The 14,908-nt window shown below is 37.7% G+C and overlaps 2 protein-coding genes across 2 annotated transcripts; both read left to right on the top strand.

Moving 5' to 3' along the window:
- The first annotated feature begins 46 nt into the window (after positions 1 to 46).
- Positions 47 to 2,102, top strand: LOC145224833 (carbohydrate sulfotransferase 11-like). Its single transcript, XM_080091421.1, has 4 exons — positions 47 to 210; positions 651 to 855; positions 1,074 to 1,242; positions 1,712 to 2,102. Exons 1-4 carry the CDS (start codon positions 103 to 105, stop codon positions 1,935 to 1,937), a joined length of 708 nt encoding a protein of 235 aa, XP_079947547.1. The 5' UTR covers positions 47 to 102; the 3' UTR covers positions 1,938 to 2,102.
- Positions 2,103 to 5,208: 3,106 nt separating this feature from the next.
- Positions 5,209 to 13,669, top strand: LOC145225234 (carbohydrate sulfotransferase 9-like). The gene is made up of 7 exons (XM_080091921.1): positions 5,209 to 5,445; positions 9,088 to 9,240; positions 9,516 to 9,659; positions 10,240 to 10,382; positions 10,725 to 10,929; positions 11,680 to 11,848; positions 12,777 to 13,669. Exons 1-7 carry the CDS (start codon positions 5,427 to 5,429, stop codon positions 13,000 to 13,002), a joined length of 1,059 nt encoding a protein of 352 aa, XP_079948047.1. The 5' UTR covers positions 5,209 to 5,426; the 3' UTR covers positions 13,003 to 13,669.
- Positions 13,670 to 14,908: the final 1,239 nt, after the last annotated feature.

The raw sequence follows: 14,908 nt of genomic DNA, 5'->3' as shown, positions 1-14,908 counted from the left end.
TACAGTCCGTGTTTAAGTGTTAAACTTCGCAAATCTCGTTTGATTAGTTTTTAGTATTTGTTGGAAGATTTACAGCAAGACACCAGTCATCTACAGGAGCGAATGCTTGTGGATGAACAGTATAAGGTGGTTCATTGCAACATCGGAAAAACAGGGGCAACCCGATGGAAACAAATGTTTTGGCAGCTAGAAGGACGCGATCCCAAGGAGGTGAACATATAAGTATTTATTAAAGCTTTAGTGTTTTTTCAAAGTATTGCTCTTTATTAAAATATTGTTCATATCATTAGCGCAGCCAGGGGGTAAAGGTCCATGCCCCACCCCAAACAATAACTGCAATTGTACACGTGTTTCCCATAACTCGGCGCTTAAACCAACTTGTGTAAAACCATAACTTTTCGGCTTCTTGCTCAATTTTGTCCTGGCTATACTCCATTGGTGAATATCTCTCTCAATGATTTGTGTTAAAGCAGCTTTTTACGCACTGTTACATTGTTAAAAACGAGTCAAAAACACAATTAAGTTAAATACGAAACTACAGAACTTAATGCACATTGTGTCTCTTTTATTAACCGCTATCGGCATTGTCAATTATCTAACGCATCTTTTTTAAAGTCAAACAAGGTTTTGTCACTTCTCACCCATTGCAGTTCCGAGTTCAAAGATACGAGCAAACCACAATTGGACAAACAGAAACAGACAACTTTCTTCTTAATCCCGACTGGTTGCAGAGCATTGTTGTTCGTGAACCCTTCGAAAGATTAGTTTCGGCTTTTCGTCAAAAACTGAAAGCACCATCGCCCGAGTTTCCAAAACTGTCCCGGACGATTCGCGCCAAATACGGCCCTTCAACAGGTTGGTATTCTTATCTTCACGGGGTTTGAACCCAGGACGCTCCCGGGGACGAATCCCGATTAAGGTTTTTTATGTCTGTATGTCGGTCATGCTCGCTAGATCATTTAGACACGTGCTTGTCCTTTGCACAATTGCTTATAATTTCGCCTGTAACTTTCTAGCGCACCCTAGCGGAAACAAATATAAACGTGTTCTCACCTTGAACAATCTTTAAACAGATGGAAAGTTTGCTACTTTCAGTGACTTTGTTCGCTACCTCATTGAAGCAGCACCGGAATCTGTTCAAAGCGACAACGGGCATTGGAGCAGATACAGTTTCGCGTGCACGCCCTGTTCCGTCGAATACGACTTTATCGGGCATCTGGAAACAATCGACGAAGACGCCAGGTGACTGTTGTTAACTTGTGATCTGCAAAGTTTTTTGTGTTTTATTTGCAAGGATGTACCCCAGACTTGCTGATCTGCCGCCTTAATCGGTTTCAATGTAATAAATAAATCAGTTTCAATGTAATAACAGCACCCTTTAGCGATCGACTGAGACTTAGATATTTTTGTACATGAAATAACTTGATTGAACCAGACAAGCTGGTGACAAGAGATTGGTCTTGTAAGCTTTTTACTTTAAACGTTTGATTTTCAACCTTTTTGTTTTCTGTCAGCAAATCTGGAGTCCCTAATTCAAACTAAGCCCCTTTAAAAATACCTTAGTGGTTTTACGTTTGGAGGTCGTGGTCTTCGGGCCTGGAAGCATAGCTCTTTGTCCTAATTTAAATTCATGTAACTTTACGGACCGCAAAGCACGAACAAAATCCTGACACTTATGTATTTGTAAATTTTCTATTATTACGTCATTAAGGTACTTCCTGAAGTTAATCGGGGCCCCTGAAAACATCCAGCTCGGTCCCCCAGGCCTCAAACCAATCGACACACTGAACTCACTGGAGTATTACACTAACGTGAGACCACGTGAAAACGTCCTGCAACTCTATCTACTGATGCTGCCCGACTATATCATGTTCGGATATTCACCGCCGTTGGCGCTGAAACTGTTATTTGGAAACGGCAACAAATCGTGGCAGTGAACAAAATGTCTTGTATTAATTGATTGATATGTAACTTATCTAATGGTTTCGTCTATTCGCCTATGTAGATATATATATATATACTGTTATTTGCCATTTGCGCATTGTTGCCATTGTGAAATGATACAAAACTGGATAAGAATTTTGCCAATGAAAGCTTTTTATTTGAATTTATCGTTCATTATTTAATCAGTTTTTAAAACAACATCCTTTCTCATCGCCTTGTAGCATTAATTGGCAGTGTACTTTATGTCAATCACGTTTTAAAAAACAATTCGGAAAAAACAAATACAATATGTTTGCACATAATGGAACAATAATCAGTGGATTAGTTTCCTTCTTGTTAACCACTATCACGAATGCCAGGAACAGCTTTACAAAAATTTGCCTCAAAAAATTTGTCTTGCAAGGAGCATTTGGTTGAAGGCAAAATGCGATTAATCGCTGCGTTTGTTTTGTGAACGGTGAGGTTTGGACGTTGCCCCCTGTGCAACAGTTAAATGTTATTGGATTACGGATGAAGCAGTGTTTAAATAAGCATTAGTGCAAATTTAATGATCGTTTGTGTAACTTAAGTATATGCTTGCTGGATATATGATTGAAATGTCAGGTTAAACACGATTCATAACTAACCAGAGTTATATTTACCGTGACTGCAAACTGATAACTTAGGATAGTATGATTCTTATCTCTACATCCAGCAGCTTGTCCTTAAACGAGTAAATGTGTTAATTTAAACTGGGTATCCTCACTCCAGCAAACAGGTCTTAGGAGGTTTCATCGCACATGGAGTTAGCATTGTCCAGTTCGCAAGCTCTTTGTTACAATGCAACGGCGCATGCAACCCTTGCAGAGAAAATTTTTGTGGAAAACTTGCGCGCCTGACCCACATACAGACAAAAAAAAACTGATCGGGATTCGTCCCCGGGAGTGTCCTGGGTTTGAACCCCGTGAAAAAAAAATGGATGAGCGCAAGGCACTTATCTGTGACACTTGCAAATGGTTTGGTAGGGAAAAAAATGAATAAACCACAAACCTGTAGTTCAGTCGTAGTATGTCTTGTATATTGCATGCAAGTCAGAATAGGTGGAAAGAGTACAGATTAATATAACTTTTTTGGCTTTTTAAATAAAGGTTTATAAAATTATGACAATAAAGGTGAGCAATTCGGCAATACGATAAACAGTAATTGCTGAATCAGCAAATTGTTGCAAGTAGCTGACTCTGCAATTATTGCCATTGCAAACACATATGCTCCGCTGCGCCACCTACCGGAAATTCCCAAACCCCTGGTGTGAGTTCCTGTGTTGGTATCTCTACCGAGGTCCACATCGAAGGCTTTAAAAGTCCGGACACGGACCGCGGTCGGCAATTTGAGTAGCCCTGGTGTAGATAATAGACAAAGGATTTAGTGTGAAACCTGATATTTCAACTGTACACGGTAGGCGAAAGTGTAGCAAGATGGTGGTCCAGCCCTCTATGACTGAAGTACCCAATCACTAAGGGGTGTATAGAAGTTTACTAATAAAATCTAGGTGTGAGAGTTGTAGGAATAAGCCTGGGTGTTGCAGTGTGTATGATTACAGAAGCACTTTATCTTGAAGATGTAACTATATATTTGTGTTTTAGCTTAACTTTATTATTTACCTTACTTCATTATTTAATGTTTCTTAAAGACCAACCAACGGCGGGTATTTATCAGTCTAAGGTGCAGCATCAGTTTTGAGCACTGGTTTAGTCAAACAGAAGCTGGGGTGCGCAAAATGCGGCCTTGAAATGAAAAAACTCATGCCAGACATCTGAAACTGGTTTGAATAGACATTATTTGTCTGAAACTAACAGGATTGTGATATTACAGGGCTAGTCGAAAAATATTAATTTCATCTGGACAGATAAGACAACCTTTGGCTGCATACACAATAGCTAAGCTGAAAAGAAATATAACATTATCATAAAATAGATGCGCGGGCAATTGAAGTGGGTATGTAAGATACCCCATGTTTTAAACATACAAACAATACGGTAAATTTTAAACCAAGCAGTGTTTTAATGTATTGAAATCTTTAGCTTAGCAAAGAGAGAAACGCCTTTGCTAAAAAAACGAGAAGGAAAACGAGACCTTTACATTGCACTGAGAAGCAATCAGAGTAAAGTGAAATTAAATTGGTTTCTTGTATAGAATAGAGCACGAGGTGTACTTTTTTATCAGTCACCGTTGAAACACAGCAATGTATAGGATCGCGTTGAATCGACTTGTCAGAATTCTATTTAATCACAGGAAATGTGTGTACGGCGTTTCCAAACCCGGGCTCAGAAGCCAGTTACGAAAGTGTTGGACATGTAACCTTTCTATCCGCATTGCTTTTGCTGTCAGCACATCGTATTATCTAACCAATTTATAACAGCGCCAACTGGCGATGGTATCAAGCGAAACCAACCAAATATGCTGACAAGGTGAAAAGAAAAGGCTGTAACTTCTTAACTTTGTTTGTTTAGTTTTAAGTTGCCGACTTTCAAACAGAAAAAGATAAATTGTTTTGTTAGTATGTAACAGTGATGTGAAATCTTCTTATGATGCACAACAGTTTTCGAAGTGATTTGTCGGTGTGAGGTGTCTTTATTAAAACATGGGTTGTCAGTTATATAAGCTATAGAAGATTCGTGAAGAGTGACGATTAAAACAGAACATCGTGTTTAAGCCTTTTCTTCTCAACAAACTGGAGTGCCGTAAAATGGCCGCACTATAACCAATATGGCCTATACTAACAAAAGTTGCGCAAACCAAACAAACAGAATTATTCAATGTAGAAGCATCGAATACTACCTATTTGATGCGACTTATAGGTCGAAATAGTGTGCACTATCTGTAGCTTACGTATCATTTAATGACTTGCCTTTGTTTGAACAATTCTGGTCCTGTGGGTCACGAAACTTTTGATTGTGAAGATTTTGTTTGACCCTAATCTGTAGATGAAAAAGTCACAAGTAAAATGATTAGGAAAGGAAATCGTGAGCTGGACATGAGATCTCATTCACGGATATTACAAAATGTAAGACCTTTGTTGTATTTCTTGCTGAAGTATGCAGAATAATAAGTTTAAGCTTCTTACTTGTTTAGTATTTAGAACTCTTACATTCGAAGCGCTAGTTGTGTTGTTTCTGCCATACTTCGCACTGAAACTGTAATTTGGAAATTGAAACGTTTAGCGAGCAAATATATCTGTTTTAACTTGCATTTAAGTTGCAAAACATTTAAGTTGCCTGCATTTACATCTGAATAGAATAGCAGTGACTGTTCAGTGGTTCTCCGAGTCTCGTGTCTTTTGTGCAAAACAGGCACCAGTTAACCTTCCCTCACTGAAAACAGATTGAAGCCAGGCAGTAGACACTCACTACAATTTGTCGAAACGGTCCAAGATAAACCTAAGGAGCGACAGTTATAAACGATTCTCTATTGTGTTTGTTAAGCAATCTATTGTTTTGTGCGATATGGAAAAAGTCAGGAAAGGTAAGGTTTTCGCTGAGCTTAGGATACATAATATATGCTCCGCACATAAATTGGTTTTCATACCAATTAATAATTATTAAGTGGCTGTCGTCAGACATTATTGAATTGTGTATGTAGGACAGAAGAATCGTCGAAATGGAGGTACTCTGATAAAAATAACAACTTACGTGAATAGGTTCAATACTTCGACCAGTCGCCAGAAATTGTCGCCTTCGCCGTCGAGTTTGTTCAAAACAACCTTTTTTTTTTTTTTTTTTTCAAAACAACCTTTTGTCAGACACACATGCGGTGATGTGGACCGTATCGGTAACAAGGCGAGGCCAGGGAAGGCGGAAATAAATACTGGTATAGAAATCTAGAGATAGAGGTTATGTAACCGTAACGCGTTTGTAGACCGTATTTTGTTCAAATGGCTACTCTGTTAAATGGTCATAAATAGGTACAGTATTTGTAAATGGTGTGATTGCAGCAATGTTTTATGATATGTTTTTGTGGTGGTTTAGCCTTGAATGTTACGGCACAGGTCGCGAGTAGATGTGCTTAGGTAGTTTACTTCAAGACTTTGATATTGTGACTCCTTATAGCAGAATTTAAGTGATGGATTTGATTAATTTTTCTAGTTTTGTAAAGTAGATAGTTTCCGCCGTATAACATTTTGTGTTTTCCTAAGCAAAAACTGAGCGTTATTGCTTCAACCCATTGGATCCCTGATGTGTTGAATTGAAGTCACCAACTACCTTAGTTCAAAATAATTAAACGAAAAATGGTTTAACGGACTTAATGAACAGGCAGCTCGACTGAGCACTTAACGCAGTCAGGCGTTTCCCCTCTTATCGGGGATTAAAATAAAATGAAATAAACTGTTTGTTGTGACTTTTTTACCAATATACAACCACACGATAACCCACCTATTATCTACTGTCAAAACTGATAAAAAATAAATAAAATAACTTAAAAAAAGTGTTTAAGCTTCATTCAACTAGTTTTTTGGGGGAAAGGGTGAACTATATAAAAGCTGTTACAAACTGGGTCATCATCCAGCCTTACGCGCCACTGCCACACAGAAGATTTTTTTTTCTTTTTTTTTCTGCAAGTCGCTGGGAGTGGTTCATTGCGTCGAAAGGTGAAGTCACGCTGGATTTGTTCTCTAATGCCTTTGAGCAGAGCTAGAGAAAGAAGTGAGATATTACAATGTGTCTACATACTTTAGGGAAAAAATGGCATGGACGATATCGACAACCTCACATTTTCGTCAAATCATTCAATAGCTTTATTTTGTGAATGTATTAGCGAGTATAGATTGTACATTGTACAGACATTCGCAGTTAAGGTCCAGCACTCTTTTCATATACCGTATTCAGTTTATATCGTATTCAGTTCAGTACATACTGTATTCATTTTATAGTACAGCACAGAATCTCAGATTTTGTCAAGTCGTGTAATGTAAGAGTTTAATAAGGCTTTGGTGTAAAAATATTGAAGCCCAATTCAAAGCATGGTTGTTCAACACTATTTTATTGGTCTGAAACGGTTGTTGCACACCAACAAAACAAAACGATTTGAACTGTAGAAAATGTTAAAACTGAAAATATTAAGTCAAAAATGATCGAAAAAAATCCCTTTTCAAGTAAGCACTTTTGGCAAATTATAAGTTACATATAATTATATATCGACCAAGCAAATAAATTTTATAACGTCTATTCCTAAAAGCTGGTTAACCAAAAATGTGTTCGTTTTTGCAAGAGTATAAGCGATTACCTAGTAGTATAAGTTTTGTGTTGTTCAGTGTACGGTGTTGTTCAGTCAACCAGTTAAGTAGTCCAGGCCTTATCGTTCGTGGATGATTGACCATCAGAACGTGCCCAGTGCCTTCATCCAGGCGTGGCCAAATATTTGTTTGCCTGAACGACCGCTTTCTATTGATACACTGCATCTAATGCGGGTTTATAGTTCAACATGTTTATAAACTGAAAGGCTTTCCACTTTAACGACGAATTGTTGTCATAGCGTACATGGTTTTTCACAAACGTTTGCTGTATGCAGAAAACCACGCAATTTTATAAGTAAGCTATACTGTACGCTTTAGCACAGGAAACAAAAAACGCATTAAGGCTATCCGCAAACCCACGGGTTCCGACTAAAGTGTTATGGTAATTATAGATGCTATGTAGACATTAACAAAATGAGGTCGGCAATACTGTACAATACGAGTTTACGATGACAACAAAAGCTTCGTGTTATTGTTTGTATTTGTAACTATAGCGTAAGAAAAATTGTTGGCTGGTGTTTATCTATAACTAAGGGGGTAGGAGAAATGACATGTTTTGGACATTAAACCCAATGTTATAGCCACAGTAAAGGCCGAAAGCGGTTGTCTATATTGATTTTGGGTTGAGCCGAAAAAGTGACACCGTTTTCGAGTTGAACTGTATACAAAGTTAGTTTTCGTAGTTATTTATGGAAACTGTCGTAGATCTGTTAATAACCTTGATAAGAAAGGCATGAATATTCGTTTGTTATTCCTTTGTGTCACACGCTATAAGTTGTCCTTAAACTCTTATGTTCCATGGGTGCTTTTGTCAGATAAATATGTTTCATGGGTACTTTTTGTCAGATAGCAACCACGGATGATATATGTTGTTTTTCAATGACTTTTTATTACCATTTTTAACCCGCTACTACATGCACAATAGTGTTAGTACTATATTCACACTGTGACAAATCAGATGTCCGTGCTTTTTTTGGTCAGAATAATGCACGATTCATAACAGGAAGATTGTTATGATTTGTGTTCTAACACGCGTGACTAATAAATTTTTAGCTCATTTCAACTTTGAGAGTGTACAAAGTTATTTACTCTTCGCCCTGATAGTTGGATGCTTACGAGGGCCGTATAAAAACGTTAGGTAAAGTAAAAACAAAAATAAAGCAGAAAACATATCGGGATGTATTTACAACTACACTTGGACAGTTAGAAACCTAAAAGACAGAAACTGAATCAAAGTGATTAGTTGTGGTCAGTGAAAAACTTTAAAAGCATTTATTTTTGGTAGCCAACTTCCTACTTAGGTTTCGTGGGTCGTGTTTTATGGCAAACAGCCTATAAAGGAACATCGATGCTTGCACAACGACGCTCCTTAAATGTCGTGAACGGCAAACAAACATAAAAGTGTGACAACTGTCCAACGAAGGGCAGGGATAGCAGTGATACACGGTAGCAGCAGGCTTGTAAGCTAGCACTGTATCGTTTTCGAAACGGTCTGGCGCGCCTGACCCATATACAGACATGAAAAACCCTGATCGGGATTCGTCCCCGGGAGAGTCCTGGGTTCGAACCCCGTGAAAAAAAAAAAAGTTTGAAAACGTTAGTCAAGTGTTTAGGCAACTGTCAAAAATAATTCAAGTATTCATACACTTGCTACTGTATACCTGTATTGGCTGTAAAGGTTTGAGTAAAACTTAGTCTTTGTAGCATTTATGTTGAATTGTTGAGTATATACACAAGTTTATGTCTTTCGGCCTGCAGTTTATTAAAAATAGTGAATGTTGGCAATGTTAACTTTTTTTCTGAACGAAACCACATTATATACAAGTTATTGTTCAACCATTTGTCGATAACTGTTTCTCTCTAAAACATTTCAGAATTAAATCAAGCGGAAATGAGGTATCTGCATGCTTTTCAACTCTTTCTTGCTGTGGTGGTAATTTTTTTGGTTGTGGCGGTCGGTCGGAATTATTCCGGAATTAGTTTCCATGACTACATCAAATCAAGTTCAGTCAGCGTTGAACCAAAAGGTACTGCGTATGACTAAACTGTGCCGTGTGAAACTACCAAACTGTACTTGCTGAATGCATTATAACCAGTACAACCACAGCTGCTTTAATAATTTCGCCTTTTTTGTTTCTTTGTTTTTTTTTAAAGAAACGCGACCACGTTCTACCACTGCGTGTAAAGTTATGGTGTGCATAGTTATTCAAAACTTCCTAATTCTATGTTACATAATGAGCCTGAAATAAACGAAACAAATCACTCCAAATTATAATTACTGACTGTCTATTCTTCTCCCCAGTGCCACATGCTACTCTGGAGGCAGAGGGTTTTGTAAACGAAACAGAGTTACCTGCTGCAAGTGAAGAAGAAATCTTCATGGAAAAGATGAAGCAACGACAGGAGGAACGCAAAGCATTGATTCGTCAAACCTGTGAAAGATTTGGTACGAAAAAATGTTGACAAGGTCTTGCAGATTTTTTTATGACCAGTTGCTGAGGATTATTGTTGTTTCTCAAACAACTGATTACAAAGTTTATTCACACAAGCAGTGTTTTTTAAGGTGTTTTGGGGGACCGTTTCGGTTTCTCCAGCGGTTTCCCAAAAAGCAAATATGGCTATTTTTTGGTATTTAAATGAAACACTTGCGGTCTCTTAAAACTACTTAGCGGTCACCCAAACCAAACCTTAAAAAAAACCTGCACACAAGTGTGAGAGAGATTTTAAGCAGGTTTCTTGAGTGAAAATTTCATGTTTAAAGGCCTGGTATAAAATACAGGTGTGCATGGCATCCATACACACTAATTTAGTAGTTGTTACCACGGGCAATATAACCAATAAATGTTCCAGGAAACATTTTTGCCGATAAAGTGTGCCACAAAGGTCAATGTAGTTTTTTTGCAACCTAAAAATGTTAGAAAAACTAGCTCGGATTATACCGCACCACAAAAATACTTGTGTAGCTAGAAGCCTTATACAAGCTATATACTGGTATAATGATTTAAACTTCATTCCCATCGTTTCAGATATAAAGCACAACATCAGCCACATGATGCCGATGATGCTGGTGGACGAAAAATACAAAGTGATTCATTGTAGCATGGGAAAAACTGGAACAACCAGGTGGAAGGAACTGTTTTGGCAACTGCTGGGAAACAAGCTGAAAGATGTAAGATAAACGTTAGCACCAGCAACGGTTGCTTTTTGCAGAGAAATGAAGTGTATTTATTATACTGACTATCTGTGCATTTAAAGACAAGAACTTTTGTCTGAGAAAGTACGAACGAATTGGCTGTGGCTTTCGTCACACTTAATCTCGTTTTTTGAAAAAGAGATATCCGTTGTGTTATAACAGTTTTATTATGTGTGAGCTAAACTGACTAAGATTTATTATAGCGAGCATTTCCACTCCGGCAACCACCATTTCCTCCTTATTCATAATGGCCTACAAAACAAAACACTCTTAATTCATAAGCTTACGCCATTTTGCTAACATGATACTCAATTACAGTTCACAGTGCAAAAATATCGTCGAACAAAGATACTGGATGAGCAGAGGCAAAAGTTTCTTCTTAATCCCGATTGGATCCAGACCATTACAGTTCGTGAACCGTTCGAGAGAATGATATCAGCTTACCGGCAAAAGTTAGAAGCACCTGGTCCAGAATTTCCGAAACTCTCAAAAGAAATTCGTGCAAAGTACGGACCGGTCAAAGGTCAGTTTAATTAAATTCTTGTTTCGCGTGGACTTCGTTAAGATTATAGCCGGGCTATTAGTTTAGTGACATTTAGTATTTGGTACAGGATCTATCCCGCAAGTAGTAGGCATCTTTTTGTCGACGATCACTGATTATACATAAAATTATATGTAAGAATAATTGACGAAGCAACAGTGCTTCCTAATCAAAATCAGTCAACAAAGTTGTTTAACGATATATATTTCACCCCAAAAGGGCATCTTCAGTCGTTCTTATTCAAATAGATTCTATTAGTTTAGGGGCGTTAAGGTAAACACCATTGCGGTCTTTTAGGCGTTGTAATTCGATTCAACCAGCCACAGATCACAGAAGCTCTTTTAGTTATGTAACTTTTGGGTGTTTTGTCTCATGGAACATTTAAAATATTATCCAAAATTTTCGACTCATACCATAGGCACTAGTTTCTAGGTGGCCTCTACTATATCATTGACGTATTATTAAGTATAAATTCAATTTTTCAGTGCCAAGAAGAAATAAGCAATATATTGCAAAATGGAGTAATCCACTACAGGATATGTGTAGAATATTTCTGAAAATGCTTTTTTTTCAAGTTTTGTTTTTACTGGCTGGCCTAAGATGACAAAATTAATGCAGAAATCACACATGGCAACAGAAACCGGTTGAAAAACTCGTTTACAAACATTTGTGTTTCGTTTACAAACATTTGTGATAGTCTTAATCAGTGAATTGTTTATATGCTTTATTTAGATGGAAAACTGGCCACATTTAGTGATTTCATCAACTACCTGGTTCTTGGTGCCCCCGAATCTTTGCAAACCGGCAACGAGCATTGGACGAGATTCACCTACCCTTGCACGCCTTGTGCTATTGATTATGACTTCATCGGGCACCAAGAGACCATAGGCGAGGACGCCAGGTACATGTTGTTATTTGTTGGCCACTGGCGGATACTCAACATTTAAATTTGGTGATATAAACGTTCAATGTTTAATTTAATGGTTAACCACCGACCGATACCCAATATTTATGTTTAAACATAAACGTCCGGCATGAGCGTTGTATGCGGCATGAGCGTTGTATGCGGCATGAGCGTTGTGTAATGGCCAAGGTGGCACACATTATATAAACAAAAGACATCATTTAATTTAGTTAAGCGTTCAGCAGACAAATTAAACAAGCAATAAATCAACAGGAAAAAAAATGATATGCTGTTACCCCTTGTTACCATATCTGAAAGTAAGCTAACTGCAGGTAATAAGGTCCACCATCAATACATTCCCTACAATCCTACAAAAACTGTTGTATGGACCAAACTGGTCACAACCGAACTGGTGAAATCGACTAAATTTAAAAACCTTATTTTGTACATTTAAAAGTTTAGGCATAGTCCTTGAAACCGTCAGGTCCTTGACTTATCAGTGCCTTGGGTTTAAAGCTGCAGTCCTCAATTTGGGGTTCAAAAAACACGGTTTACGAACGTTTATGATTGGTAATAAACACATTTTAGGGCTTTTTGTCAGGCAAATACAATAAAAAGGTTTTTTTCTTCTTGTTATGCCGCACTTCTTGTTATGAGTTAAAAAGTACATAACTTATTGGTTTGTGAAAATATGCTAAATTTTGCTTAATGACTTATAAAGCAGTCAAAAGTTGGGAACCAATAATTTTTTTGGAGAAACAGAAGCATTCTTTTGAGTAAATGTACAAATAATATTGGGTAATCGCATAGTTGTGAATCAATTTAAACGTAATAGTAACAGAAAATTGGTTTCCAACGCACGCGACGATAAATTTTGCGCTATTTATTTTAGTAAAATAACACTTTTGCTTGCTCTATGTCACAGGTACTTTCTGAAGCTGATTAATGCACCTGAGCACATCCAACATGGACCTGCCAACAAACGTCACACCGACGATGAGATGTCACTTAAGTATTACTCAACTGTAGTGCCTCGGGAGCGTCTGGTTCAACTCTACACACTTTTAATACAAGACTATATCATGTTCGGATATCCCCCACCCGTAGCACTGAAAGTGCTGCTTGGAAAAGGAAATGAATCGTGGCAATAACCTGACGATTGTACAACAACCTGCAGAGGATTGGGCTTGTCTACAGTGTAGATGCTGAGTCTCCGCTAGGTGGCAGCAGCCTTTCATTTTTTCCTATTCTTCACAACGTACATATACCCTGTCGGGCCAACTATACAAGAATTTCGGTACTAAAAAGCAAACTATGATCGAAAATTGTTCTCATATGGTGTACATCGTTTCAAGGCTTAAAATCTATTAAATTCTGTATCTCAACTTTTACATCACATGAACTAAAATTTACTTGTGCTGTTTACATACCACATACAGGAAACGCATTGTAATTCACAACTATACTTTGGCGGGACACATCAGATCAGCATATTTGTATTTGGGTTGCAAGCGACCCAAATCACGATTTAAAAAAAATGTAAACCCCAAGTTACGTACGAAACTTAATTTTACCAATTACAAGATGAATGTTTCCCAGTTTTCCCGAATCAAATTCAATTCATTTTAACCGATTCGTACCTTCGGCCGACCGACCATTTTGCTTTGGACTTTTACCACATATGGTTATAGTGAAAATCTGTATATATTTTCCAATCCTTAATCAAATTTGTCTCACTGTAAAGTGTTGATGGGCTCTGCTGTGTTTCGTTTTCGTATTTCTCATATTTAGGCCAGTACAACCTCACGACAACAGCAATAGTTGTACTTTTTTACCTTTATCGACCTAACTGCAAGGCAAGTTACAAAACTGACGCTCCATTAGTAAATATTTTGGAGAAAAAAAAATGCATGTTTGCTGGTTAAATAAATATAGGTGAAAAGCCGTTTTGATGTTGAAAAGCCTATAAGTGCAAGTCGTTATGCTTAAATTGGTATAAATAGGTATTTCGAGATAATTTGCTCTCCACTCCCGTCAAACGTTTCGTACTAACTTAGATTTTCCTAATTTATTCAGTGACAACACTCCACATGTAAAAATGTGGTCTAATTTGAAGTTTAATCTTTCCGATTGGAATCGCCAGAATTTTTTGTACAAACTCGTAGTTTTTTTTGCAATCCATGTTGTGAAAATTATATCGATCAATCATTTTTATGCATAAAAGTTATCTGAAGATAACGTCTTTGCAAATAACGGCGGTGGTCTAGAAAATTAGCTAAAACGCCATCTCCATGTTTTAAAATGTACCTCGTGGGTATTTTCCTGTAAACTGTAAATGGTACATGTAAACCAAAATCTGTCATCTGAAATTATAAGTATACGCCGTGTTCACTGGTTAGCTAAACCGCTTCAAGGCACATTACGCATTTGACTTTGGTTCCTTTTTGTTTTAAGTTGACATGTGCAGCTTAGAGGTCCGTAATTTGGTTTTTGGTTAAACACATTACCGACCTGGTAAAGTTACCTCGAAAAATAGCATCAGCCCTGGACATGTTGTTGTAGTTCTGGTTATCTTAATGCTCAACGTATTACTGGACACAATTGTTTATTAAGCATGTAGTATACGAAACGCAGAAACCAATCAAACAAACAAACAGGCAATATTTCTCATAAATAAAAACCTTCGCCAATCCCAAAACTTGGCCAAGGCGCCAAAGTTTGATTATATGGTTTCCATTTCTTTGCATATCAGCTTAACAATTGCGAAATAAATCCTGTTATTATTTAGCCGACCCTATCCATTTTAGCAACAGGCCTAACCAAAACATGAACTGCCTTCCGGCTCCTTGCCATAAAGCTGTGCAAACAGGTGACGTTATCATTATTGGCTGGTGCATAGGGCCGACATCGTCTTGCTGGCTGGTGGGCGGAGATACTTGATGTTTGTTGTGAAATGTGGCTCGCGGCTTCGCGTCAGATTACATGCAAAACAGGCTCATGCGGTACAAGTCCACGTTTATTCCGCTTAACATTGTTATGTCTATAAAAGCCGACAGT

The sequence above is a fragment of the Phallusia mammillata genome, chromosome 4 (genome assembly GCF_965637545.1).
Source record: "Phallusia mammillata chromosome 4, kaPhaMamm4.hap1.1, whole genome shotgun sequence".
NCBI classification, from domain to species: Eukaryota; Metazoa; Chordata; class Ascidiacea; order Phlebobranchia; family Ascidiidae; genus Phallusia; species Phallusia mammillata.
Note: the sequence above shows the minus strand (reverse complement) of the source record. Positions and strands in the feature narration are given on the sequence as shown.